The 23,688-nt window shown below is 49.7% G+C and overlaps 1 protein-coding gene across 2 annotated transcripts in view; it reads left to right on the top strand.

Moving 5' to 3' along the window:
- NTN4 (netrin 4) overlaps positions 1–23,688 on the top strand; it is a 36,645-nt gene that overhangs the window by 10,515 nt on the left and 2,442 nt on the right. The window contains exons 3-9 of one of the 2 annotated variants that reach the window (XM_084306556.1): positions 5,059–5,331; positions 12,666–12,792; positions 13,190–13,378; positions 17,057–17,273; positions 17,891–18,003; positions 18,831–18,899; positions 20,699–20,869. In XM_084306556.1, the coding sequence (XP_084162682.1) occupies positions 5,059–5,331; positions 12,666–12,792; positions 13,190–13,378; positions 17,057–17,273; positions 17,891–18,003; positions 18,831–18,899; positions 20,699–20,869 (1,159 nt within the window). Of the gene's footprint in view, positions 1–5,058; positions 5,332–12,665; positions 12,793–13,189; positions 13,379–17,056; positions 17,274–17,887; positions 18,004–18,830; positions 18,900–20,698; positions 20,870–23,688 lie in introns of both variants that reach the window. The other variant, XM_084306555.1, reaches the window with a different exon arrangement.

Raw genomic sequence — 23,688 nt, 5'->3', positions numbered from 1 at the left:
GTGGACTGCTGTTGGTGGCACATGGCAGGGTGGTGCGGCCATCTCTTGGGGATGTGGACAGAGTGCTTCTCGCTGTGGCAGGTCCCCCAGTTTCTCTGACTGTTTGGTCTCACCCAGGTGATGCTGTGCTTGTGCAGGGGGTGGCCAGACCTTTCCCCAAGGTACAGAGAGGCTCCTTCTCCCTGCAGTCCACATGCTCCCACAGGCAGAAAAGCAAAGCTGTATGCTGGAGGAGCTGGTGGGTGCCACCGGCCTGGTTTAGGCTGATGAACTTCCCACATCATGTGAATTATTTACAGCACCTGCAAAGAGTCTTTTTTTAGCCTCAGGTCATTGCAATGAGCACAGCACAGCACAGATATGTGCGGGTTTCTTTCCTACTAGCTCTTTTGCTTGTTGTAGGGGTAATACATCAAATAATTGAGGGTACCAGCATTGGGCTCGTAATGGCCTTCCCAGGGAGAGGAGTCCACCAGGTCTGATTCTGTGAAGGACCAAGACTGTTTCTGTAAACCTTTTAAGAACTTACTGCTTTTAAGATAGCTGTCAAATATGATTGAAGTTAGCTGGTAGTTTCAACATTTTTTAGAGGGCACTGATAAGCAGCTGCATAGCTACACACACGGAGTAACGGCACAAAGCCTATTTCAGTAGGAGGCTAACCTAAAAGATACAAGAAGTCTTCAACTGCTCTGCAGACACAGCCCTCGCCTCTGGGAACAGCCATGGAAGGAACGTGGCAGATGTCTCAGGTTGTGGCAAGGGAGGTTTAGACTGGACATTAAGGCAAATTTCTTCAGCCATGAAGGAAAAAGTTGGAAAGGAACCACAGACCACTTCAGGCGGTGTCACTGCTTTGGCTTTTACAACCAAATAACAGTGTGGTGATGTTTTTAATGTTTGTTAATTGCTTTTATTTCTGCTGTTTTACTTGTTTGTTGGCTTGTTTCCATGCTCGTCGACTCCCCCATCCACTTACCCGTTCTGCGTTATTTGCTGCTGCTGTTTATTGCTGTTTGCAAACCATCTCCTGATGCCTTCCAGGCTCGGGGTGATGAGTTTGGGTCGAGGCCTTTGGGAAGCGCAGAGCACAGGGACGGGGCGTGCACGCAGAGCTGTGTGTCCCTGCACCCTGCCTCCACAGGTGCTTGTTTCTCCTGTAGGTGTCTCTTAAACCTCAGGGGCATTTCTGACCCGAAGAGCCCCCTTTATCGCTGCAGCCCCGGGCATCTCAACAAAGGCCTGTGGCGGGTGGAGGCTCTGGTGGCCTGGGATGTGCCCGTGACTCATGTGGATGGCTTTGCCCTGGTTTTGTTGACTTCCTTGGGTCTCTGTGACTTCAGAGCCTATTTTGTTGTTCTCAGCATCACTCATTAGCATTTTCCTTCCCGCTGTGGATATATATATAAAGATGCCCTTTCATTGCCTTTCGAGTGTAAACATAGTAGGGTACTTCTTGCAAAGGGACTTTTATGTATTTATAAATCAAGGTCATTGTGGTGCAAGCGGTTACTTGAGTGCAGCATGCTCACAGCCACCGTTTTATTTATATTCAGGGCTACATTTTTGCATCTGGGGAATGGAAAGTAGCTAAGCCTTCTTGCGCCACTCGAGCAAAAAAACGTGAAGTAATCAGCAGATCAAGAGCTGCTCATGACAGAGCTTCCCCGTGAGGCAATTGAAATGCTGTGAAAATTAATTAGGGGGTGTCAGTGTTTCTGTGTGCCCAAACCGCAGACAGTCTGGCTGAAGAGCAGCACATTTCCATCCCACAGCATGCATGGGGTGCTCCCAGCCATCCCATACAGCCCTGGCCATCCCACTGGGAGCTGGGCATCGCTGTGGGGCTGGCTGGGATGCGACCCCCAGGACGTAGGGAGAGGGGCAGCGCCTGGCCGGGGCTGGCAGCGGGCTCCAGGCACCACACTGTGGTGGCTGGCATCGGGACACATCACAGGGTCATGGCCTAATGCAGGGATTTCAGTCTGCATTTCCATTTTTTATTGAAAGCATTGCCTTTTCCTTGGACATTTTTCCTGAGGATGAGGATTCCTCAGCACTCTATCTGGCTGTGCAGAGACACTTATCCCCACACACAGATATCCTTGTGCAAGTCTTAAATCACACCTCTATTGACATTGCTTCTTGCAAACATCACATTTATGGACATGGGAGACAGCAGCACAATTCCACGTGGCTTCAAAGGAACATTACCCTGAAAATCACTTGGTATTTTGTTTCGAAGACAGATATTCATTTTGTTTCCCTCCTAGCTAGTGACATTTGCTTCTCAGATACAACCTATTGCTAGATACTTATTTTTAAATGGAAGCTGAGACAAAGATTTGATTCCTGGGAATGTGCTTAAGAAGAATCCCAAACATCAAAAGATTTACAGAGAGCTCACAGCAATGGGGATGAAAATGCCTTTCTGATAGGATGTATTATGGCATGTGCAGCATAGAAGTGCTGTGAGTTTTCAATTTATCACTTCCTACTTGTTCTACAAAATAGAAATTTGTCGTAATGCACACACCAAACAGCTGCTGATGTAGAGATCTAATCCTCCCACCTTTCACTATCATGTGCGGTGCTGACTGTCATGTGGGAGGAATCACACCATCTACCTAACATCATAACACTAATTTTTGGCATATTGTCAGTAAAGCACTTACATGGAGGCCAGCAAGCCAGAGCTCTGCTCACTGTGGGGTGCTTCCTGGTGAGGCTCATTGTGTGCAGAAAGCTAGATTTTGGTGCCATCGCTCCCTTTGCTGAGCAGGTGCATTTCCCTGTGCATGGTGGAGCACTCTCCATCCCTCCAAGGCAGGGGCCTTGCACTGTGAGAGCAGAAATGGCTTCATTTATCAAAAAGGATGTTCTGCACCTTGCTGAGCTATGCATCTTTGTGTAATCATGACAAAGCTCTCTTTGGCAGGAGCCTCGGGCATGACTTTTTACAGTGTTTTTGTGTTACAAAGAGTAGCAGGCACAATGGCTTTGAAGGCAGAGACACCCCGGCCAGGCAGCAGCCAGCCCCGTGTGCAGGTGTACGTGGGGTTGGGGTGCTGGGCAGCGCAGGGGTGCAGACCCTCCGCAGCTGCATGAGGACGGTGTCACCCCAGTGATGTGCTGGGATTGCTCCAGAGACGGGCTGGGGTGAATCCGCAGGGTTAACAGCTGACCAGGGAAATCCTGCTGGGAAACACGTCCTTGACCTTATTGTGCAGCCTCTAGGGGCTGCAACTCAATCGGCTGGGACAGAGCAGAGAATCGCGATTTGTGTGGCGACTTACATGTTAGAATGACCGTTCTGTATCTTATTAAAACAGACCCACTGGCATTGGGTGGGGGAAGTGGGGGTGTTTACCGCGGTGGCAGGGCTGAGGCCAGGCTCCCCTTTTGCTCTGTGCTGCTCGCTGGAGCCCGGCTGGAGTGGTGCGGGGCAGCAGCTGGGAGACTGCTCTTTGCAGCCCCTGGGGACTGCAGATAGGGCTCATGTTTAGCATCACTGTTTTCAAGCAGCCATAAAGAGACATGTTTGTAACAATTTAGGGCCTGAGCTGAAATACTGGCTTCATGGAGATCAGTGGTGTGACTCCCCCTGAATTCCTCACCGGCATGATTTAACTTCCTCAGCGCGAAGGCGCTCAGGATTATTGATTTCTATCCGCATTGCCTTTACTGGGGTTACAAGCATCAGTCACATGCATTAAAATGGGACTGATAAACAAGTCAAACTGAAAATAATCAGAAGAAAGTCTGTAGCTGCATATAGCATAAATTGTTCCCGTTTTTGTATTTCCTTCACCACTCCCATCTGAGTCAGGACAAATAAAGACTTCTCTGAGATGCATTTTATGCTAGGAACCCAAAATGCTAGATTTTACAGAAAATTCTCAGCCAGGCATTTTCCATCGTCTCCACTAAAAAGGCATCAATGTCTCCAGTGTGGATGTTTTCCAGGGAATTTTCTTTCCATGCCTGAAAACATCTTGTGTTCACAAAGCCACTAGTGAGTAAGTGCAATCAGAAAGACACTGATGTAGTTTGGGTAAATAACTTGCCCTGGGGAGAGGCACAGAGCCTGATCGCTCAGTTCATCTGGGTTTCTGTTCATACTGGCTCCATATGTATTTTAGGAAAGCAAGAAAAATGCCTATGCTCCTGAAAGACGGGAAAGAAGACAGCTTTTGAAATGTGTTGCTATTCGGTAATGCCCCTCATCAGACTCACTGCTGCCGCACAAGGGGCACCGCTACCCAGCCTTTCAGGTGGATTCAAGCCACTGCTGGAAGCAGAGCCTCAGCCCACGAGGCTGTGTCACACTCAAACCATTGCCAAGAGCCTCATTTAACTGGTGCTGGCAAATATTGTGATTCATCACGCCTTCAGGAGCTAGTCAGCGGAGGGGTATTTAACCATTTAAAAAGTGCAAACCATAAATTAGAAGTTCTGGTGACTAATACAAGTGTCATAAATGTGTCATTTCGTGTGAACGGCAGCTGCGCGGGTCGCACGCTGGTTCTGTGTCACACTGCAGGCAGCTGGCCCAACAAGTTTAAAATAAACCTCTTAACGAAAATTAGTTATTTTTATCTAGTGCTCTTGATTTTCAGTTTGAGACAATATTTACCTATTCAATCAGACTGAAGTTAAACTAAAGACTGACTGATAAGTATTTGTTTAAGCCTCTGGAGCTCCCAACTTTTCATTCTTTCTTATCTCGGTTTCCTCGACTATCAGCTCGCTGTCACTAATTGCCACACCGAGTCACTTCTCCACTAGGAAGCGGCCCGGGACTGACAGGAGCCAAATATTTGGAAATCCAAGCTTTGTTTGTTAAAAAATAAGCGGGGAGGGAAGGAGAGATGTCGGTGAGGACTCCCCAGCCCGATGACCACCCACAGGGCTGCCGGTCAGCCGCGGTGTGTTAATGGCCAAATTTAAGTTGGTGACACCACAGGGACCAGACTGGGTGCACCTAGAGACACGAGGGGGACAGGGACACGTGTCCCGGGGACGGTCCCACACCGCTGACACCTCCTTTCTGTGCAGGTGATATACCGAGCCCTCTCGCCACCCCTCGCCGCCCAGGACCCCTACAGCGTGGAAGCCCAGGCGCAGCTGAAGGTGACCAACCTGCGCGTGCGGCTGCTGGAGCGGCAGAGCTGCCCCTGCCTCCTGCCGGCCCCGCAGGCCCCACCGGCCCCACACTACGCCGTCTACGACTTCATCGTGAAGGGCAGCTGCTTCTGCAATGGCCACGCCGACCGCTGCGTCCCCGTCAGCGGGTTCCGGCCCGTCAAGGCGGCCGGCATTTTCCAAGTGGTACGTACACGTGCTCGGCAGTGGCTCCTTAAAATGTTAACGTTTCTGTCTCCCTTGTCAGCCTGGATGCTAACTAGTGATAGCACAATATCTGATACAATAAATGAAGGGCATTTTGACGACCGAGGGGGAGCAGAGCTTGCTGTTGCTTCTGGAGCATCCTCAGAGACGGGGTTGGGTCCTGAGCTGAGGGGCGGGAGGGCTGGCTCTCACTCCCAGGCTTTCCATTGCACTTTGCAATACCACCTCTGAGTAAAAACCTTGTTATCTGGTTTCCAGGGGACTCCCATCACAGGAGCTCAGAGCTGAAATCCTTTGGGACCGACCAAGACACAAAGCCCAGACGCGGCAGGCCAATGCCAGTGCCTCCCCGAGCAGCGGCATGCCTGCGTCCTGCCAGCCCGGGGACACCCCAATGCGCTGTGTCCTTTCTTCCCTTCTTGGCCAGCCCTAAAGGGACTGGCTGTGCTGGCAGAGGAGCTGAAGGGAAAGCCAGGGCCATTAAATATATTGCACTGAACAATGTGAAAAAGGGGAAGATCATAAAAATGTAAGCCAATTACTTGAGGTAAGGAGGTCTGGCATCTCTCCAGCTCTTCGGGGAACTCTCATTTGAGTTAAATTATGGTCTCAAACATGAAGCAGACATCATGTTTCCCTTCTAATAGAGCTAGTCTTGCAACATCTTGAAAATATACAAATTTGAAAGCATGCAGCGCTATGATTGATAAGCCTGTTTCAAGTAGCGCTGCTCTGGTTTTCCCAGATGTTCCCTGAGTGAAAGCCTTTGAAAGGAGCTGTTTACTTGGGATTATTTCAGTGTGATACAATTGCACGGGAGTGTGCCCCTGAGCACCGCTGAGAGTTACAGCAGAGACTGCAGCCAAATACGCTTCCAGTACAGCTACAGCCCATGGAAATCACAGTGCACAGGTAGCAGGCGGTGCTGTGGGAAGGAGCCGCTGCCAGAATCGCGCTGAAAAACAAAGCAAGAAATAGCAGCAAGCCCTTGCACCAGCCCCAGGGGACTGGGAAAGTAAACTCCAGTTATAAATGTGGCAAGAGTCCCAACAGTGACGTGTGTGCAGTGAGGCTGACTCATTCTGCAGTGCCTCAGAGCTTACTCTGCATGGCCCACGGGGCACGGGGCAGCCTAAGGGTGACCTAGCCCCATGCTTCGCAGCAGGGGCTCTGCTGGAGGGTCGGGGTGTGCAGAGGTGTCTCCTCGAGTGCTGAGGTGTTTCCTCTCCCATTCCCCGTTTTTATACCATAAGACCAGGAAGCCTGAGGCCAAGCCCCAGCCATGCCAGGGGCTGGCCAGCACATTGCTCTGAGGTGGGAGCAGGGAGTTGTGTCGTGTCCAAGATGGCAGCAAGACATGTTCACGCATGTGTGTGAGCAGAAAGACTGCAGGATCTGCAGCTGCTTAGCTAGAAGAAGTCAAATTTCTGAAAAGAGAGGAAGATTTCAGTTTTTGTGCATTTCACCTGAAAAAGCCAGTCACATAAGTGACAGTTCTGAAGAATTATAGTCAGTCATTCAGGCATGAGAAGTCTTCTGAATGTAACTGTATCTACGTGGGGTTTTAGCAGAACCTTCACTGTAAAACCAGGGACAGCAAAAGCTGGGAAACACATTACCGTTTCCTGATGTGAATACAAAATCTGGCTCGGTTCTTGTGCTTGTGCTTCAGAACACTCCTGAAGGACATCCCCTAAATTAGACAAACAGCATCACATTTCATGAGAGTTTATGATTCCTCTTCTTCTCCAAAAAAAAAAAAAAAAAACCAACTTTTCCCCAAAAAAGTATGCACAAGTTTTCTCAACCCCCCACTTGTTTTCAGCCTAGAGGCAAAATCCTATCTGCAGGCTTGTTTTCAGAGCCTGCTTGGCCAGCAGAAGAACCGGACGCGGTGTATTTGCGTTTCTGCTGGGCTGTAAGCCGCCGCATCCTGGTAGCACTAGGCATGGCTGCCAGGTCTCCTGAACCCTGAAGCATTTTGGCCACCTGCCCTGGCAGTGAGGGTGATAGAGTCTGACAAAGCCATGCAGGGATGCGGGGACACTGCTGGCTGCTGCCTGGGTGAGTTTAGGGCCAGGGTGCCCTGCTCAGCTCGAGACCTCGTCCCGGCCCGCTGCTGCGGCATTCCTCCCATCGTATGAATTTTTCCTCGGTGGCTGGGCCATCGTGTGCTGGGAATCTGACAGTTCTGAAGAAAAAATGTTCTGAATGGCTGAAGGGAGGCTAAAAGTCTGGCTTGGCCATGAGATAATACTGACCTAGGACATCCTTGGGTGCGGGGGCGGATGCGAATAGGGTGGCTCTGTGAATGAAGAACAGCTCGTTCCACCCCAGCAGAAGCAGGTCCAGCTCTGTCCACCGGGGTGGGATAGGCTCCTCTGGGATCCCTCTGAGTCAGGTCAGAGAAAAAGTGGGCATTATAGACTCCAGACAGTTGCTGTAAGAAAAAAAACTATTTCACGTCAAGGCTACTCTGCCTTTTCTTTCTCACTCCTCCCACATCATTTATTCAAAGGGTCACTACCCAAACCTTGCCAACATCTGCCCAATGAATACCAAGAAAAAAAAGTGCATGAACAAACACACCTCACACCGTACCATGCAATGTAGTTGGATTAGCGTGTGAGCACGATTGCATGGTGAAACAGCAATGTGAGTAGAGAAATGGATTCACAGACACAGGAGATCCCCCCAGTGTTCAGCGGCCAATGAAAGACTGGGTTTGGGGCTGGTCCATCCAGCTCAGGAGCTGTGCACTGAGTTATTTCAGTGCCTACTTGGCCCTTTACCGGCTAAAGCACACCAATGGCTTGCTTGCAACTCCAGCAAGGGTCGCAAAGGAGATCAGTTTGGAGACAGGCAGGATCTTGCAGTGTAGCATTCTGTAGTGTGGAAACCAAGAGAAGAATTCCCTCACCTGGGCTTCACAGTTCAGTCTCAAGGTGAGGGCAGGGCTTCATCTGCCTCAGAGACTCCCTGGCCCTCCCTGACTGCAAAGCCCTGCAGCACCCAGGTGGCTTGCATGGTTGGGCTGAGCTGTCAGTCTCAGAGGGCTGTGCCCTTGCTGGGGCCACCTGCTTTTACCCCTTTCACCTGCTTTTACACAATACTGTATGCATCTTTGATCTGAAGAGAGGAAATGGGAAACGACAACCTAGGGGAGAAGAAGCTTCAACACGCTTAAGGAGTGCCCAAAGAAGTTTGGTGCGGTGCTGCTACCGTACCAAGCTGGTACTGTTGCAAATGTGCTTAGACACATCTTTAGTAGTCCAAGGCTGCAAGAGCCCTGCTGCATAGCTGGGCAGTGGGAATATCCCTCTCCCTTCCCACGTGGCCAGCCCAGTGGCTGCTGTAAATTGTTGTCATGTTACTGACATCAAAAGATGCTGAAGGTCTTCCCCAGAGCCTCTGACAGAAGCCTATTGTACAAGGAATAATAATAAAATTAAAAAAAAAAAAAAGACAGCCCCCACACCCTGAACAACAAACTTTGTATTCTTTCACAAGAGCGAGATGGGATATGAGAATTTTCTCATGCATAAATTTGGTTGTCTGGTGCTCAGGCAGACAATACCTTCCTGCGGGCGGGCAGCAGCCAGTAGGCAGTTTCTAAAACTGGCACAGTGGCTTGAGTGCAACACGGTTTAAAAGCCATTGTTAGGGACTCGGCGTGAATGGCACAGTTTTCCTCTAGGCTAATATCGTGCCCGTTCTCCAAGAAAGTAAAAAATGATAATTGCAATACATTTTTAACGGTTCCAAGAAAGCAAGTCTATTAAAAACTGTTGCCCCTCCCAGCTATTTAGCCTATTTAGACAATCAGGCCTTTGGGACGTTAATTTGCCTTTAGTGTGTGTCTGCTGGGCTCTCTGCAAGGCGTGAGTTCCCGTGATACGAATGCATCCATAACAGGTGACTCGGTGCGTTTTATCCTCAGCGCAGCACCTCTTTCGCCCTGTGCAACATTTTGGAAGGCGATAAATAGGGGGGGAGGCGTTTTATAAGATTCGACCAAAAAGCCCGTGTATTTGCAGTGTGAAAGGAAGCGCTGGAAGGTAATAATTCAGCAACAAAAGGCTATGGAAGGAAGCATGCCCTAGCAACTGTCTTTGTATATAGAAATCAGCCGCTCGTTTATCTTACAGAAGTCAACTTTTGTAACACTGTTTGCATTGTGCCCTCTAATGAGTGACGCTGCGACTGGGCTGTCAGGCTAAGAAGGGAAGCAGTGTGAAAGCCAACGGGGATGTAAAGACCCCATGACAAAATGAAAAATGGTATGAAAAGGATTTTCTGCTTAAATGAGTCAAGAGCCGTGTGAATGCTTAGAGCGGTGAGACGCACTGGGAATTGTGTTTGTGTACTTAGCAGTGCTCCATAATGACCCCAAATGGGTACACCCTACAGCTACATGTAAATCGAGGTGAGTGAAAAGGGGGAAAAATCTGCTCTTTCCACGTCAGCCCGTGTGGCTCACACCCTGCCTTTCCGAGAGATGCTGAGATGCCAGAGAAGTGCCCCAGGCCAGCACCACTCTGCCAGGCTGCTTTCTCAGCCCTGGCTCAGGGACGCTCAGGGCACCTCACCTGGGATCAGGCGCTCACACACCTCTTACCAGCGTGAATTTTCACCCGGTGCAAACAGCCTCTTGGCCACTTTTCACCTGCTGCCATTTCTCTTTTCCTTCTGCTGCCTCTTCTCCTCCTTTCTTCTGTCCTTAGCCGTCACAGTATTGCTTGAAAACTCAAAAAATACCTGTCTGCCCATGGGTTACAAGAAAAGGCTTGCTAATATGCAGCTCTTTTGTTGTTTCCGATGCATAAAAACCTTTTCTGTCATGCTGGAATTATGTAGAAGAAAAAAGAGATATTTTTTTTAATGGGATAAGGCTAGGATGGAGAGGGTTTTAAAGCAGAGCTGTTTTGGGGGTAATCATTATAATGCTATTGAAAGAGAATAAATACATCAGCCCGAGGCAAGGTTTTTGAAGTACTTAGGTCTGACTTTCATTACATTTCTGGAAAAAAAGGAATAGGGAAAAAAGGTATTAACTAAACTGTGTCTGTGAGAAACAGGTTCTTAGAGAGCCCGCTTCCCTCCCCTCCCCTCCGCACCTCTCGGGGTCCTTCACAGAGCCCCCAGCCCGCTCTGAGTGGCTCTCCGGATACTTTTCAAGCTTTTCACCCATGCCACTCATTTCCCTCCCCCACGTGCATTACAAGCCATCGTTACAAGGTGCATCATGCCCTGCTCAGCCCTGCTGGCTCTCTCAGGGCCAGCTGCCTCGGCTTGCACCACCTCAGAGCCCATAAAACTGCCCTTGCAGCGGCAGGATGAAGCACTCCTCCACAGACTGTTGGTCTTTTTTGAATTATTATTTTTTACATTTGCACATTCTCTCCCATGCCTCTCTTGCTTTGGCCTCACGCTCACCAGAGCACCAAGGGACCACCTGAGTTTGACAGCAGCTACCTCTGGCAGCCTCAGGAGCCTTCCCCTCCTCATCACACACGTCCCAGCTCTGGTAGGTGCCTCTGCCCAAGCAGCAGGGCACGCTGGTGAGGATTTGTCTGGCCACAGATGTGCTTCAGGCTACCATGGCCAGGGTAGCACTAAGCACAGGCAATGCTGTTTTAGCAGATTTCTGTTTCCATGCAGCTAGATGCTTTTGAAGTGTGTGTGAAGTAGCTTGTAATGTTGGTTTGGGCTTTACCTGAAGCAGGTGTAAGAGTGAGAAGTTTTTTGGGGGGGGTGTAAATTCAGGGCATTGAGGGTTTGAAGAAGGATGTTCAGAAGTGGTAGCAAAAATGAAAATGTGAAAGCACAAGACACGCTTTGAGAGTTAAATATTCCATCAGCAAATAAGTTTTGTTTCCTTTCTCTATTTGCTTCTCATTCTTTTCACACCTTATCACACATTTAAGCATATAGGTGACCTCACTTGCATAAGCCAGACAGACCAATGGATATCTGCAGTGAGGCCAAAATAGCACAGAAAGCAGCGTTATCTTAGCATTTGCCACTTTAGCTCAGACACTTTTGCATTCTGTCAAATTCTGTCTGTATCTGTGCGTTGCTTACACCGTCTGGTCGCTGTGCTGCATTTTACTTGTCCCCGCTTCAGTGATCCAGATATTTTAATAAGGCAGGAAAGGACCACTTGAAAGGTTTTCAGGAGGTTTCACTATTTGCCTTGCTGCTGAAAAGTCTTTCAAGGACTTTCAAGGCCAGTTTTGGAGTGTTATCTGCACTGGTTATTTCTGACCCCCCTGCAAGGGGAGCTGAAATCTGTTCATGAAAATAAAGCAGCCACAAAGTCATCATTAGCCAAGAGCATGTGTGGCGTGCATGCGTGTGCGCCTACGCAGCAAGCAGGGGTTGTTCACTGGGTGCTGCAGGTCCCCTGCTCTGCCCTTAGGGTTCTGCAGCAGAAGAAGAAGCGGAGCCCTTTGCTGCATCCCCCTGGCCGTGGCTTTCCCCGCATCTGGTGAAGGAAGGGGCAGCGGGTGGCGAGGCACCAGGCAGCAGAGGGGCTCTGAGTGAAACTGCACCGAGAAGCAAACCTCTGCTGGGGGCAGGTCGGGGTTCGGCAGGCTGGGAGCACTGACTGCCCCGGGCTCAGTGCCGTCACGTCTGGGGGCTGCTGGCTCCTGCCCTCTGGCTGCGTCCTGTTTTCTTTGCCTTTGCCAGCAGCGTGATGAATGCCAGCGGCTGACCGGGCAGCTGGCACCCGGCTTGCTACGCTGGCTTTTCGTCTCTAATTACCCCCTTGCGCTGTGCTCTCTAGCTGGTCAGTTCCCTGTCTGTCGTGAAGGTATCTGAGTATAGTCCCTCACCATCTTTGTGCTGTCTCCAGTTCTTCCCTTGCAAGGCAAGGACAAGTTAGGTATCTATGTTCCTGGGGGGTTCATTTCTTTTTTCTTGTGCTCGCTGGTGTTGGCACTTGGCATTGAGATGGTGAGCGCTGCTGCTGCAGCATGGCATAGATGTCTCACTGTCTGGGAGAGAGAAAAAGAGAAAGGTTTGACAGTATTTCCCAAGGACGCTTTGGACCTTGGCTGCCTTTAATCTCTCCTGGAAATCCATACTGCAGCTGGAAACTCTGCTGGTGATCCTTTTAGATCTCAACAAGGAAAAAGGATTACATGGTAGTATGACATGCAAACCCACAAGTACCAGTCTAACTGAACGTGTAACTGCAGAACTGCCTCTGGGCGCCAGGACAGGCTCTGTGCTCACCCCGTCCCGGTGCCCAGGGACGCGCCGGGCGCTGCTGCGGGTGATCTGACCTCGCTCTGTTTCCCCCCCAGGTCCACGGGAAGTGCATGTGCAAGCACAACACGGCGGGGCCGCACTGCCAGCTCTGTGCCCCGCTCTACAACGACCGCCCTTGGCAGGCTGCCGACGGCAAAACCGGAGCCCCCAGGGAGTGCCAGTGTAAGTGCCCGGCCGGGAGCGGTGTCCCTGAGCTTCTGCGGGAGCCAAATGCTTCCCCCTGTGCTTCCTTATGTGTTTCCCAGAGAGCAGATGAGAAGGGGCAGGGGGAGAGCCCATGCCACCATGCATTTGTGGGGTGGGTGCCCACGGGGAGCCAGCGTTGTGCCAGGCATGTTTTGGGGAGGTACAGCCTCCTGTGGGGCTGCAGTCCCACCTCGCTGCGGTTCCCCAGGGCAGTGGTAGTGGGGGTTGCAATATGTCCCACCCGGACTCCAACAGGTTCCTAGGCCCGAGCTGCCAATCCAAAACCTGGTTCAGGTTTTTGCCTCTCTCTTCCACAAACCAACACCCCTCACTGCCTTAACAAGCCTTCCTGTTCCCTTTGGCTTCGTCCCAGCGTGCAAGTGTAACGGGCATGCCGACACCTGCCACTTTGACATGGATGCCTGGCTGGCATCGGGCAACCGCAGCGGCGGTGTCTGCGACAACTGTCAGCACAACACGGCAGGGCAGCACTGCCAGCGCTGCAAGCCGGGCTTCTACCGGGACCTGCGAAAGCCCTTCTCTGCCCCCGACGCCTGCAAACGTAAGTCAGCAACCTCTCAGCAGTGAATTGCTCCCGCTGAGTAGGGTGTCAGAGGAAAGGTGAGATCCTTCTGCTCCCGCTTGGAGCAGCCTTCTTGTTTTCATGAGGGATGGGGAGCTCTCAGGATCTGAATTCCTTTTTGATGATGTCCGCAAAAAGCAACGGAGAAGTTTGCAGGACAAAAGTCTGCAGATGCTATTGACAAATCTCTCCAGAGATGGGAAGAAAGATGATTCATTGGCTAATTTTGGAGAGCAAGAGCTGCATCATGTTTGCATGCCTCCTTGTTCGGTGGTGCTGTGACCCCAGACGCGGGGTGCAGCTGGCGAGTAGCATCGCCCACACAGCAGCAGGTGGGTATGGGGGGGACATGGGAACACAGGCAAAGGGGCGTTGCAGAAGGAATCACATCTTCATTACTTGTGTAAATAATTATTTTACTGCTGTATTATGTACACAAATTCGGTTTTTAGACAGTGAAGGTCATCACTTTTTCAAGTCTCTTTACCTACTTGTGTACACTGAAGTCCCACATCTCTTTATCTGAAACATCAGCAACTTTCCCTCAGCAATTATTGTCAGAACTTAATCAAAGTATTTCTATTTTGGAATCTCATTAGTAAAAAACACATTTAAATCTTACACTTACACTCAAAGCTTGAGGGATTTTGTCAAGTACATCTACCTTTTTTTTTTTTTTTTTGACAAATTACAGAGCATAAAGTACTCAAGCATTTCAGGGAGGCAACTTTCCCCAGCACAAACTGCTTCCATGAAAATGCAGGGAATATCTGCATGCTGTCCCTTCAAAGATCATATTGCTACAAACACACAGATCATTTCTCTCTGGGCTTCTGAACCCCTCACAGATGTTCTCCTCCCTAAGACCCTTTGCAGTTTCCCTCCTGGGCTCCCACTGGCTGATTTAGGGCTGCCAGGAGGGTCCTGCTGCAGCCACCCTGGTGCATGCCAGGTGCTGCCTGCGAGCCCTCTCACTCCTTGGGCTGCCCTGGCCAGGCTGTGGTGTTTTTTTCTCCCACCACAAAGTTTTCCAAGCCCTGCAGCAGGTTAGGGCTATGTACCGTAGCTCCAGCTGAACAGCGAATGACTAATGACTGTTAAATTAAATTATATGACTGATTACAGCCCTCAGCTGGAACATTTCCAAGGACCGTGCCGTGGTTTGCAATAACAAGGGACAAGGGAGATGCCCAGTTATTCTTTCAGGGAAGGCCACAGCGTTGCTTACTTGCTTCTGGCTCAAACCCCTGTTATTGCTCAACCGCGGAGCCGTGATGAAAATTTTAAAATACCAAGGTCAAAGTAAATAAAGGAGTTGTTAAGCCATAATCTCTAAGGATACTTTAAAGATTCTTGTAGGCGAAGAGCATATATAATATTTGCTCAGGAGTAGGTGTGTACCAGATAGAACAAGACGTTCTGCTGTTTAAAAGAGCAATCTGATGACTCTTTCCCCCCACCATACCTATCGGTCCTTTTCTTTATGTCCCCCATGAATTTTTAAGCCTCAGCTACAGTATGATTACAGACAATAAATCAGCCTTTATAGCTGCCGAGTTTATTTTTGCTTTTAAACTGTAGGTTTTTGAGGGTAAATATTTGTCGTTTCCAAAGGCAAGCTGTCAGCTCAAGAAACCACACCAGTATCAGCAGTCGGGGGGTGAAATCCACCCTTCAGGAATCCCTCTCACCACCTCTCAGTCCCCGTTGGGAAGCAGGGATGGGCAGCTTTCCGTTTATATGGGCGTGGAGGTCTCGTGCCACATGCAACCATGTATTGCAGGGGGGAAAAGTGCCATCTTAATGCTGCTGCTGCTTAGGAATGGAAAGGAAATCAACCAGGTGGAGCCTGTGGCAGGTTTTCCCTAGTCCCAGCCTAGCGGTGCCCAGCCCGGAGGGGTGCCAGCAGTGTGCATGTGGGCACTGTCCCCAAGCCTCGTGCTGGCACTCGTGCTCTGTGCCCGTGCATCCTCTCAGTGTCTTCAGGACCAAAAAGCCGTAGCTCCCAGCAGCCCACAAACAGCGGGTGCATTTTCCATAAGGCCTGCGTTTTTCATAAGGACTTTTGTAAATTTAATGTTCTTTCCTCGCCACAGTGTTGTCATTGCCATTAAATTTTCCATTAGGGAAGAAAAAGTATATGAAAAAGCATCGCCTAAAACATAAAAAGCCCCAACACTAATAGGGCGGGGAGTGAAACTCTGCTGAAACTCAGCTGAGACAGGACTGGGCTCCCTCTCTCCAAGCACTGGCTGCATGGGGACAGGAGAGTGTCAAGGCTCAGTATTTCCCCCGGAGGGGCTGAGGAATGCCATAAATACCCACTGCATCTAGGAGGAAAATAGAGCATTTGGATACATGTGTCAGGTGTAAGAAACTTCACAGACTTCAGGAGAAAGGTATGCGACTCGAGCTGAGTGCTGTTGAAAACTATGCTATTAAAGGTACCAGAGTTCACTGCCTGCAGCTAGTTATGCAGTTTGTAGAGAGGCTTTCTAATCTTTTAATTTTATATAATTATATTTGTTTGGGAATGGAAAGGGTGGGGAAAAGTTGGGGATTACTTTGGCAAAGATTTTGGAATCGCAGTCTCCTCTAAGTTGACTGCCAATATTAACTCATCCTTTAATATTTTGAAACTGCACTCCAGATATGTCAGAGCCCTGAAACCACAGACCTGTCATCAGATCAAAACTAGATAAATGTGCACAGCAGTAAGGATTTTAAAAGAAAGAGGGGTTGTGTCACACTCAGTGGCCTTTCTTATTGCCTTCACAGTTGAAAAATAAAAATATTTTTAGAATTTGGTGAAAATTTTCCTTCCAAATGAAATTTCCTCAGGAAATCCATTTTTTTTATATAAACAGGGACAAAAATATTCTAGTATTCCACAGGGGATCTTTATTTTTATTTCATCTTTCGGGTTGCTAAAGTTGAATGATTTATGAACGCACAGCAATGCAGGAGGTTTCATGGCCATGCTCTGAGCGGCTGCTCCCCTACTCAGAGAGGGTTTTTTCCAGCTGGGCTCTTTGCCATCACACACGGGGCTGACCGGGGTGACACGGGGTGCTGTGGTCAGAGACCTGGCCCAGGTGCAGGGTGATGCCACGAGCCTCCCTGCATTGGTCTTGAACTTTTGATAACCATATTTCTGATTTTTAAAAAGATTAATATCCTAGAAGGGAAAACAGTCCTAGTTTTGCAATGGGTATGAATTATGCTTCTGCTGAAAAAAAAAAAAAAAAAAAGAGAGAGAGAGAATCAGGCAAGGAAAATTTCAAACCACCTATTTTAGGGTATTATTTCTGACTGGTGAGTGTGGTCATTTCTTCCAGCACATCCCAGTGCACTCCCAGTTCATCTCCCTGTGATCAGGGTGCTGGGGAGGACAGGAGAGCACTGGGCACTGTTCTGGAGGAGACGCTGCTCACCCGTGCTCTGTGGACCCATGCCCCATGCCTCAGAGCGTGCAGAAAAGTGCCTCTTTGGGCTGCCAGTGTCCTCATCCTTTTTCCTTTAATATTTTGAAATGATGGCTTTTATAGAAAATCAGACTTTAATTAAAATGACAATTGGGCATGGGTTTCCTAACCTCCTGGCAGCCAGAGAGCTGCCAGTACTCCACAACTGACTCCCCCCGCGGTGTCCCCGCAGCCTGCTCCTGCCACCCGCTGGGATCGGCCGCGCTGCCCCTGGGTCCCCGCACCTTCTGCGACCCCAGCACCGGTGACTGCCCCTGCAAGCCCGGCGTGGCGGGGCCCCGCTGCGACCGCTGCCTGCCCGGGTACTGGGGCTTCGGTGCCGACGGCTGCCGGCCCTGCGACTGTGCCCGCAGCTGCCACCCGCACACTGGCGACTGCCACAGCAGCAGGTGAGTGGGGGTCCCGGCTGCCCCCCGGCATAGGGCAGGCTCCTGCCTGGCTCTCATGTGTGAAATAACTGCGAAATAACCACATCTGGAGCTGTCTGGGGTTTTGGGTGGAAGGGGCATTGATGTCGTGGTTCTTCTGGGTGGTGGGCACTGCTGCGGTGGTGTTGCTGGTGCTTGGTGCTGGTGTGAATGTAGTGGGTGCTCTCCATACCCTTCACAGTTTTTTCCTCTCCGTGAGCTTCGGAGAGACCTGAGCATGTGGAGACCAAAGGCTTGATATAGTTGCTGTTGCAGCTCAGTTTGCATCGACTGTGCTGGGTGGTTGAGCTCTGATTTCTAGAAGGCAGCATGTTTGGATGATAGCCCACTGTCTGGATCTCATAGCATGCTTTTCTACCAGACCACTGATATTTATAGCACAGAAGTTCCTGTAGCAGATTTTAAACCAAAACTGGGTTAATGGCCCAGGCTGACAACCCTCGGTCACCTCTTTCACTTGTGTGCGTTTATCACCACCAAGGCGTGTGGCAGAGCAGCACAGGCTGTGGCAGAGCAGCACGCTGCTTTCTGCCGGCGGCAGGAGGACGGCTGGCTGACCCTCTGCTTTCCCCCAGCAGCGCAGACCCCAGCTGGCAGCAGGAAGCTCTTCCCTTCCCACCGGTATTCAACGAGAGTGAGCCCGCCTGGGGCTGGGAGGACGAGCAGGGCTTCTCGGCGCTGCGGCACTCCGGTAGGACCAGGGCCCCATGTGCCCCCGCCACATCCCACGGCCAGCAGCCAGCTGTGCCCAGCGCCCCGCTAGGCCCTGCTCTGGCACGGGCTGTGCTGAGGGGGCGAGTCGCCCTTGCCTGGTATTTGGCTGCAGATCCAGCTGGGGAGGCTCCTGCCCCCTGCCCCGCCGGGCTGGACGAGGCGGTGCCATGGCCTGGTGGCTGCTGACGGCCTCGGCCTCCCGCGAAACAACCAGGCAGGCAGGTGTAACTGCCTGCGTTTGCACAGAGAGGCACGATAAAATCTTACAGATACGATAATTGAATTAATTGAGGAGAGAGCTCCATCATTTGTCCAGGCAACTTAATTTGGAGCATAAATAAGTATATCGTGTTATTCTTTGTTCTAAGAGCACGGAAGTCATTAATCTGCCTTAACCTCTGCGATGTTTCCTTCTAGAATCATGTCTGGTACATTACAGTGTGGAAAATACCAAAGGGAAAGACATGCATGTTATTTGCATCCTGAGGCCACATAATAAGGCCTTTGTTTCCCTTCTCTTCAAATTGTAAACAAGGAATGATTGCCCTTGGACTAAGGCTGTGTGTTCAGCCTGGATCTGAAAACAGGGCTTTTTGCAGGGGCTTGTGGACTGCAGGTCCTGGTGATGTGGCCAAGCCCCTTCTGTAGCACGAGGGCTGGGACCATGATCCTGCCCATCACAGCGGCCACCTCCGACACCTCCTTTTCTCCCTAACCAGGCCCACATAACTCGCCACTGACCCCTGCAAAGCTCCCTGCTGGGAGGCATGATTCACAGCCATTCACTTTGCTTTCTTCCCACAGGTAAATGTGAGTGTAAAGAGCAAGTTTTGGGCAATCCCAAGGTCTTCTGTGGGATGAAGTACACCTACGGTGAGTTGCGGTGAGGTGGTGGGGTCCTACAAGGAGGTCCTACAGAAATATGGTATTGGACCAAACCTCTCTCTGAAGAGGGGAGCAGCATCCCCTGAGAGCAAACTCCAGCACACAGACACAGTCTGACATTCAGTCACTGTATGGGGGATAACGGAGGCAATGTCCCAAGCCCTTGTGTCCCCTAACACCTCTGCATGCACTCAGCAATGCAGTGTGTCAGCCCTGCAGACCCATGGGCTACTTAGTCTCAGGACAGATCTTTGCACTTCCCAAGGAATATAGATCCCATGGTGCCTAGTCAAGCTGGGTGAAGCATCTTGCTGTTAGGTGCCCCTCTTGCTACCAAAGTACCCTTGTGCCGAAATCATGGGAAGGCAAGAGCTGGAAGGGCCCTGAGAACTGTTACAAAAAATGAGTCACTGAAAATCTCTCTATAAACCAGGTGCCCCACATGTGGTCTAGAATCACTAAATCTGACTTACACTGAGTGGAAGGAGAGACAGGGATCACCACAGAAGACAACACACAGAGAAGACAGCTCTGGCAGCCACTTCACCCTGTCGGCAGAGCTCAGCCGATGCAGTGGGGTGATGTGGGCATTGCACATTGGATCTGAATGAACGAGAGGAGGCACTTTATTCCCCAAGACCTCTCTGGTCTGTGCCAGTGAACCACCTCCCTCATACTGCTGCAGAGCAAGGAATGCTTTGTGCAGCACTCCCTCCCGTCAAAGCCTTCCAGAGGTTTCTTGCACCTGTTTCGTCTTGCGCTAAAGTTGAAAATGTGCAGGGAGATAATCCACACCTCTGCAGGCTGTGGAGCAGCCCACAAAGAGAAGTTCAAGGGGCCGCAAGTTGTTGAAATATAGCTCTGGCTTAGTGATATTAGAAAAAATCTGATTTTGCTTTGCTTTGCTTCCTGGCTGCGATAGTGACTGTGTTTAATCTTGCAAAAGATAAGAAATGAAAAAAAGGCACGAAAAACCCAAGTTCATAAATCTTATCTAAAGTGCACTCAGGCTTCCCACCCTTTCATCACTCAACATGCAAAGGTGTCAGCTCAGCTGGAGAGACAGATGAGTTATGGGGCTCATCACGAGTTTCAGGAGGCCATACCATCAGAGGAAAGGTTTCCCCGTGGTTCATAACATGCAGTGCTGAATAAAGCACCGCTGGAGGCATCAGTGTGGTCCAGGGCTGGCTGATGTGTGGAACCTGGGCCCTGAGCCTCCACCACATGGGTTCTGCTGCCAGTCATGGGGTATCCTCCTTCTAACCCCATCCCACAGGGGATACCAGGTGATTGGGGTGTGCCTGTGAGCAAAAACGCTCCATGATTTGCCTCAGTCCCCACCAACGTCTCAGTCTCTGCGTTTGGATGCGGCGGTTCTTCAAAGCAGGTCCCAGGCAGGATGGGGACAGCCCTTCACATCCCTGTCTGCTGCCTCGTCTGCCTGGCCAGAGCCCTGCAAACCTCAAGGCCCATCCCTAAAACCAAGGCTCTCTCTGGGGAAAATCTTGGCCCTCACAAGTTTTGAAAATGAGGTCATAGGGCCTCTCCCACTGCCTGCGTGGCAAGTTCAGGGGCTGTGGCCAGACCATCTGGTGGTGTCCCTGCCCACAGGTGTGGGGACAAGGGCATTCCCCCTGCAGCTGTGCTCCCCAGCAAGGAGCATCTGGCTAACACCAGTGTAGCACAGTCATTTATCTCACCGTTTCACCCAGACCTGCACTAGACACAAAAAAGACCACTGTAAATTATTTATATATTGCTGTATTTAATTCCTATCTTCTCAGTGATAAAGACAAAGATCTTGTCAGCGCATGACAAGGGCTCCCATGCTGAAGTCAATGTGAAGATCAAGAAAGTCTTGAAATCTACAAAGCTGAAGATCCTGCGGGGCAAGAGGACGCTCTACCCTGAGTCCTGGACTAACAGAGGCTGCACTTGTCCAATCCTCAATCCTGGTAGGTTTGAATCCCCAGGAAATACATCCCCACCGTATTCACACAGATTTCATCCTCAGTCCTCAGTCCCCTCATGCCAATGAGTTTAAAACTGCAACCCAGTGCTCATTAAAGTATTGGCTTCTAAATCATTTGGGTTCCAACAGCAATCTCTGTCAAATTTGAATTTTGTAGAGAAAACCTTGGTTCACTCTGCAGACTTTTGCAAGTACAATTGCTCTTCCTGGAGCGTAGTAACAGCATTACAGCTCTACCAGTCTCAGTGTGTTCCCACAGGGAGGTAGATGGATGTTGCACCATGACTATATGTCAGATCTTTCCAAAACTAATGCTAATTGGAATCCATAAAAGCACATTTAAATCTAATCTGTGTCATTATATTGTACTGAAGATAGAGTCTAATCTCAAGGGAAGATGTCTCTTTCAAACTAACATTAATTAGCATCTGCAAGGTTCAGAGCCTCTCTTATGGCTCTCATAAGAGCCTCTCTTATGCAGTGCAAGGGAAGCTTTGGCTTCATAGTTTTTTCTCATCTTTCACTGAAATGAAGTATAATCAGTTCTGGTTAAACTGTGCATGTAGTCCCATTAGGAGGGGAAATGCATAGTCAGGGTTTTCTTCAACAGAGCAAAACCAAGATACAGTTGACACAGCTTTCTTTACAACTCCAAGATAAACCAGGAGTTACAAACTCAGATAAGGGACTTTCTTTCTCTAAGGTGCATACATTGCTTGGCAATCACTGATCAAAGCGTTGACTTCAGTACTGAGATTTCTTCTACATGTGCAGCATTAGGAGCTTCCTTAAGGGGACGGTGCTGTCTGCAAGGCTGTATCACACAGAAAGGGGTTACTCATTGATGAGGCATTTGCAGTCTTCTTTCATGTCCACCGGAGTATTTGGCTTTGAAGGCAGCCTGCCCTGATAGCACGGCTGCAGTTGGTCAGGTGCAAGGGTCAGACGGATCAGCAGCATGAGGCAGGACTTCACTGTTTAAGCACAGCAAGACTTTGGGTAGTGGTAAAACACCATAAATCTGTAATGAAATAGATACAAATGTTTTAATTTTCTGTATGCAATGCAAACACAAGCCAGAAAGCCCAGGTGTATAATCTGCCTTAATACAAACCTGGAGGAAAGCAACATAAGCTTTCAGACACCGACTGCACGGGGCAGCCCCACACCTGACACCCAGCTTTGTGAGTCTGTAAGCTTCAGGGAGCTTCCCTGATTTCCCCCAGCAGAGAAGAGAGCAGCGAACACAGTCCATTAAGATTGCTGCTGCTTAGACATCAGCAGAGGAGTGTGGCTGTGACTGTCTTTAGGTGTCTGACACATCAGGAGTTATCCCTTTCCTGGCCACTCACAGCATCGCTGCCACGCCACACGACCATCACCTCCATGATATTTTAGGCTTCTGCAAAGTGTCTACTGAGCTCTCTCCACTGCAGGCCATTACATTTTAGCAGCCCAGCCTCTCCCTGTGGTGCTGCAGAGGAGCCAGTTTCTCTCCTCCAGCAGCTGAAGGAGTCGCAGCAGCTGGTTCAGGGCAGTGGTGCGTGCGCTTGGGTCCCATCCCATACAGGGAGCCCATTCCTGTGTTTGCAGTGTTGCCAGCTCTTATGACCTACCTCACAAAGCTTGATGTTTTCTTGAAATGCAGCTGCTGGAGTTCGGAATATCTCTTGGTCCTGGTGGGAAACTTGAAAACATCAGCTGAGTGCACCTTAAAGAACCAATCAATCAAACACTTCAAAATGAAGAAAAAAAGGGGGATCCCAAATATTTTTTACAGTCTCATTATTTCCTTCAGCTACCACATTCATTTCTGGGTGGTTGGCAATACCATATTAGCAGACTTAACCCTCTCTCGGAGTAGAGCTTGTGACCTCCAGATGAGTAAACCACCACCACCAGCAGGATAAAAATCCAAGCTGACATAAAGCAATTTCCTGACATCTAGCTGTAATGAAGATCACATCTCCTAAAAACATAGAGGAGATTTTAAAAACTATATAAAAGCAGAAGAAAGAAAAACAAATTTTTGTTGTGTTCCACAGTGCTGATGTGATACCAAATGGAGGGTAGGCTCTTAAATGTTCTGATACGAAATAAAACCTCCCTGCATTTATCAGATCTCCACAGACTGTTTCCAGATGATAAATGTGCTGAGGTTCCTGAGAGAGGGTGTTCCCCACACTGGCACACCTTCCCTCGCACACAGGCTCACTGGGGCAGGCTGGGTTTTTGGGAGGACAGAGAAAGATGCCAACATCTTGGCTGTCTGCGCGGAGCAGGAGCCCGTCCGAATCTCAGCTCTGCCACACACACACGCATGAGCAGAGCACTCCCTGCTAGCAACACAGGCAAAGCTGACAGCCTCTAGAGCTGGCTTGTAGCACCTTGGTAGTTTGTTTTGGTTTGGTTTTACACTTCTGTAAAGCCAAATTGACGATCTAGGAGGCTGAATCTTCCTACAGAAAGAGAATCAGCAGCCAAAGCAATATTAGCTTTCTCTCAAAGAGCGTGTGCCACATTTTTCTCTCAAGGGAGTAGATTTAGGAGCCCTTGAAAAGTGATGTTTACAGCAGCAGGATTGACATGGCCAAAATGAAGGTCTCACAAAGGCTATTCCTGCCAGGCACATATCCTGTGTTTACTTGGCAGAAGAGAGGATGTGTGTGCCCAGAAGCTCAGATGGAGTAGATAACAAATTGCATTGAATTAAAGAAAACATGCTTGACCTTTAAATAGAGGACACTGTCCCCCTGCCACAGCGTTCCCTTATGAGCAGCAAAACAAAACCCCAAGAAAACA

This window comes from Netta rufina (genome assembly GCF_964035555.1).
Source record: "Netta rufina genome assembly, chromosome: 1".
NCBI lineage: Eukaryota > Metazoa > Chordata > Aves > Anseriformes > Anatidae > Netta > Netta rufina.
The sequence above is the reverse complement of the archived record's forward strand: the minus strand, read 5'-3'. Positions and strand labels throughout refer to the sequence as shown.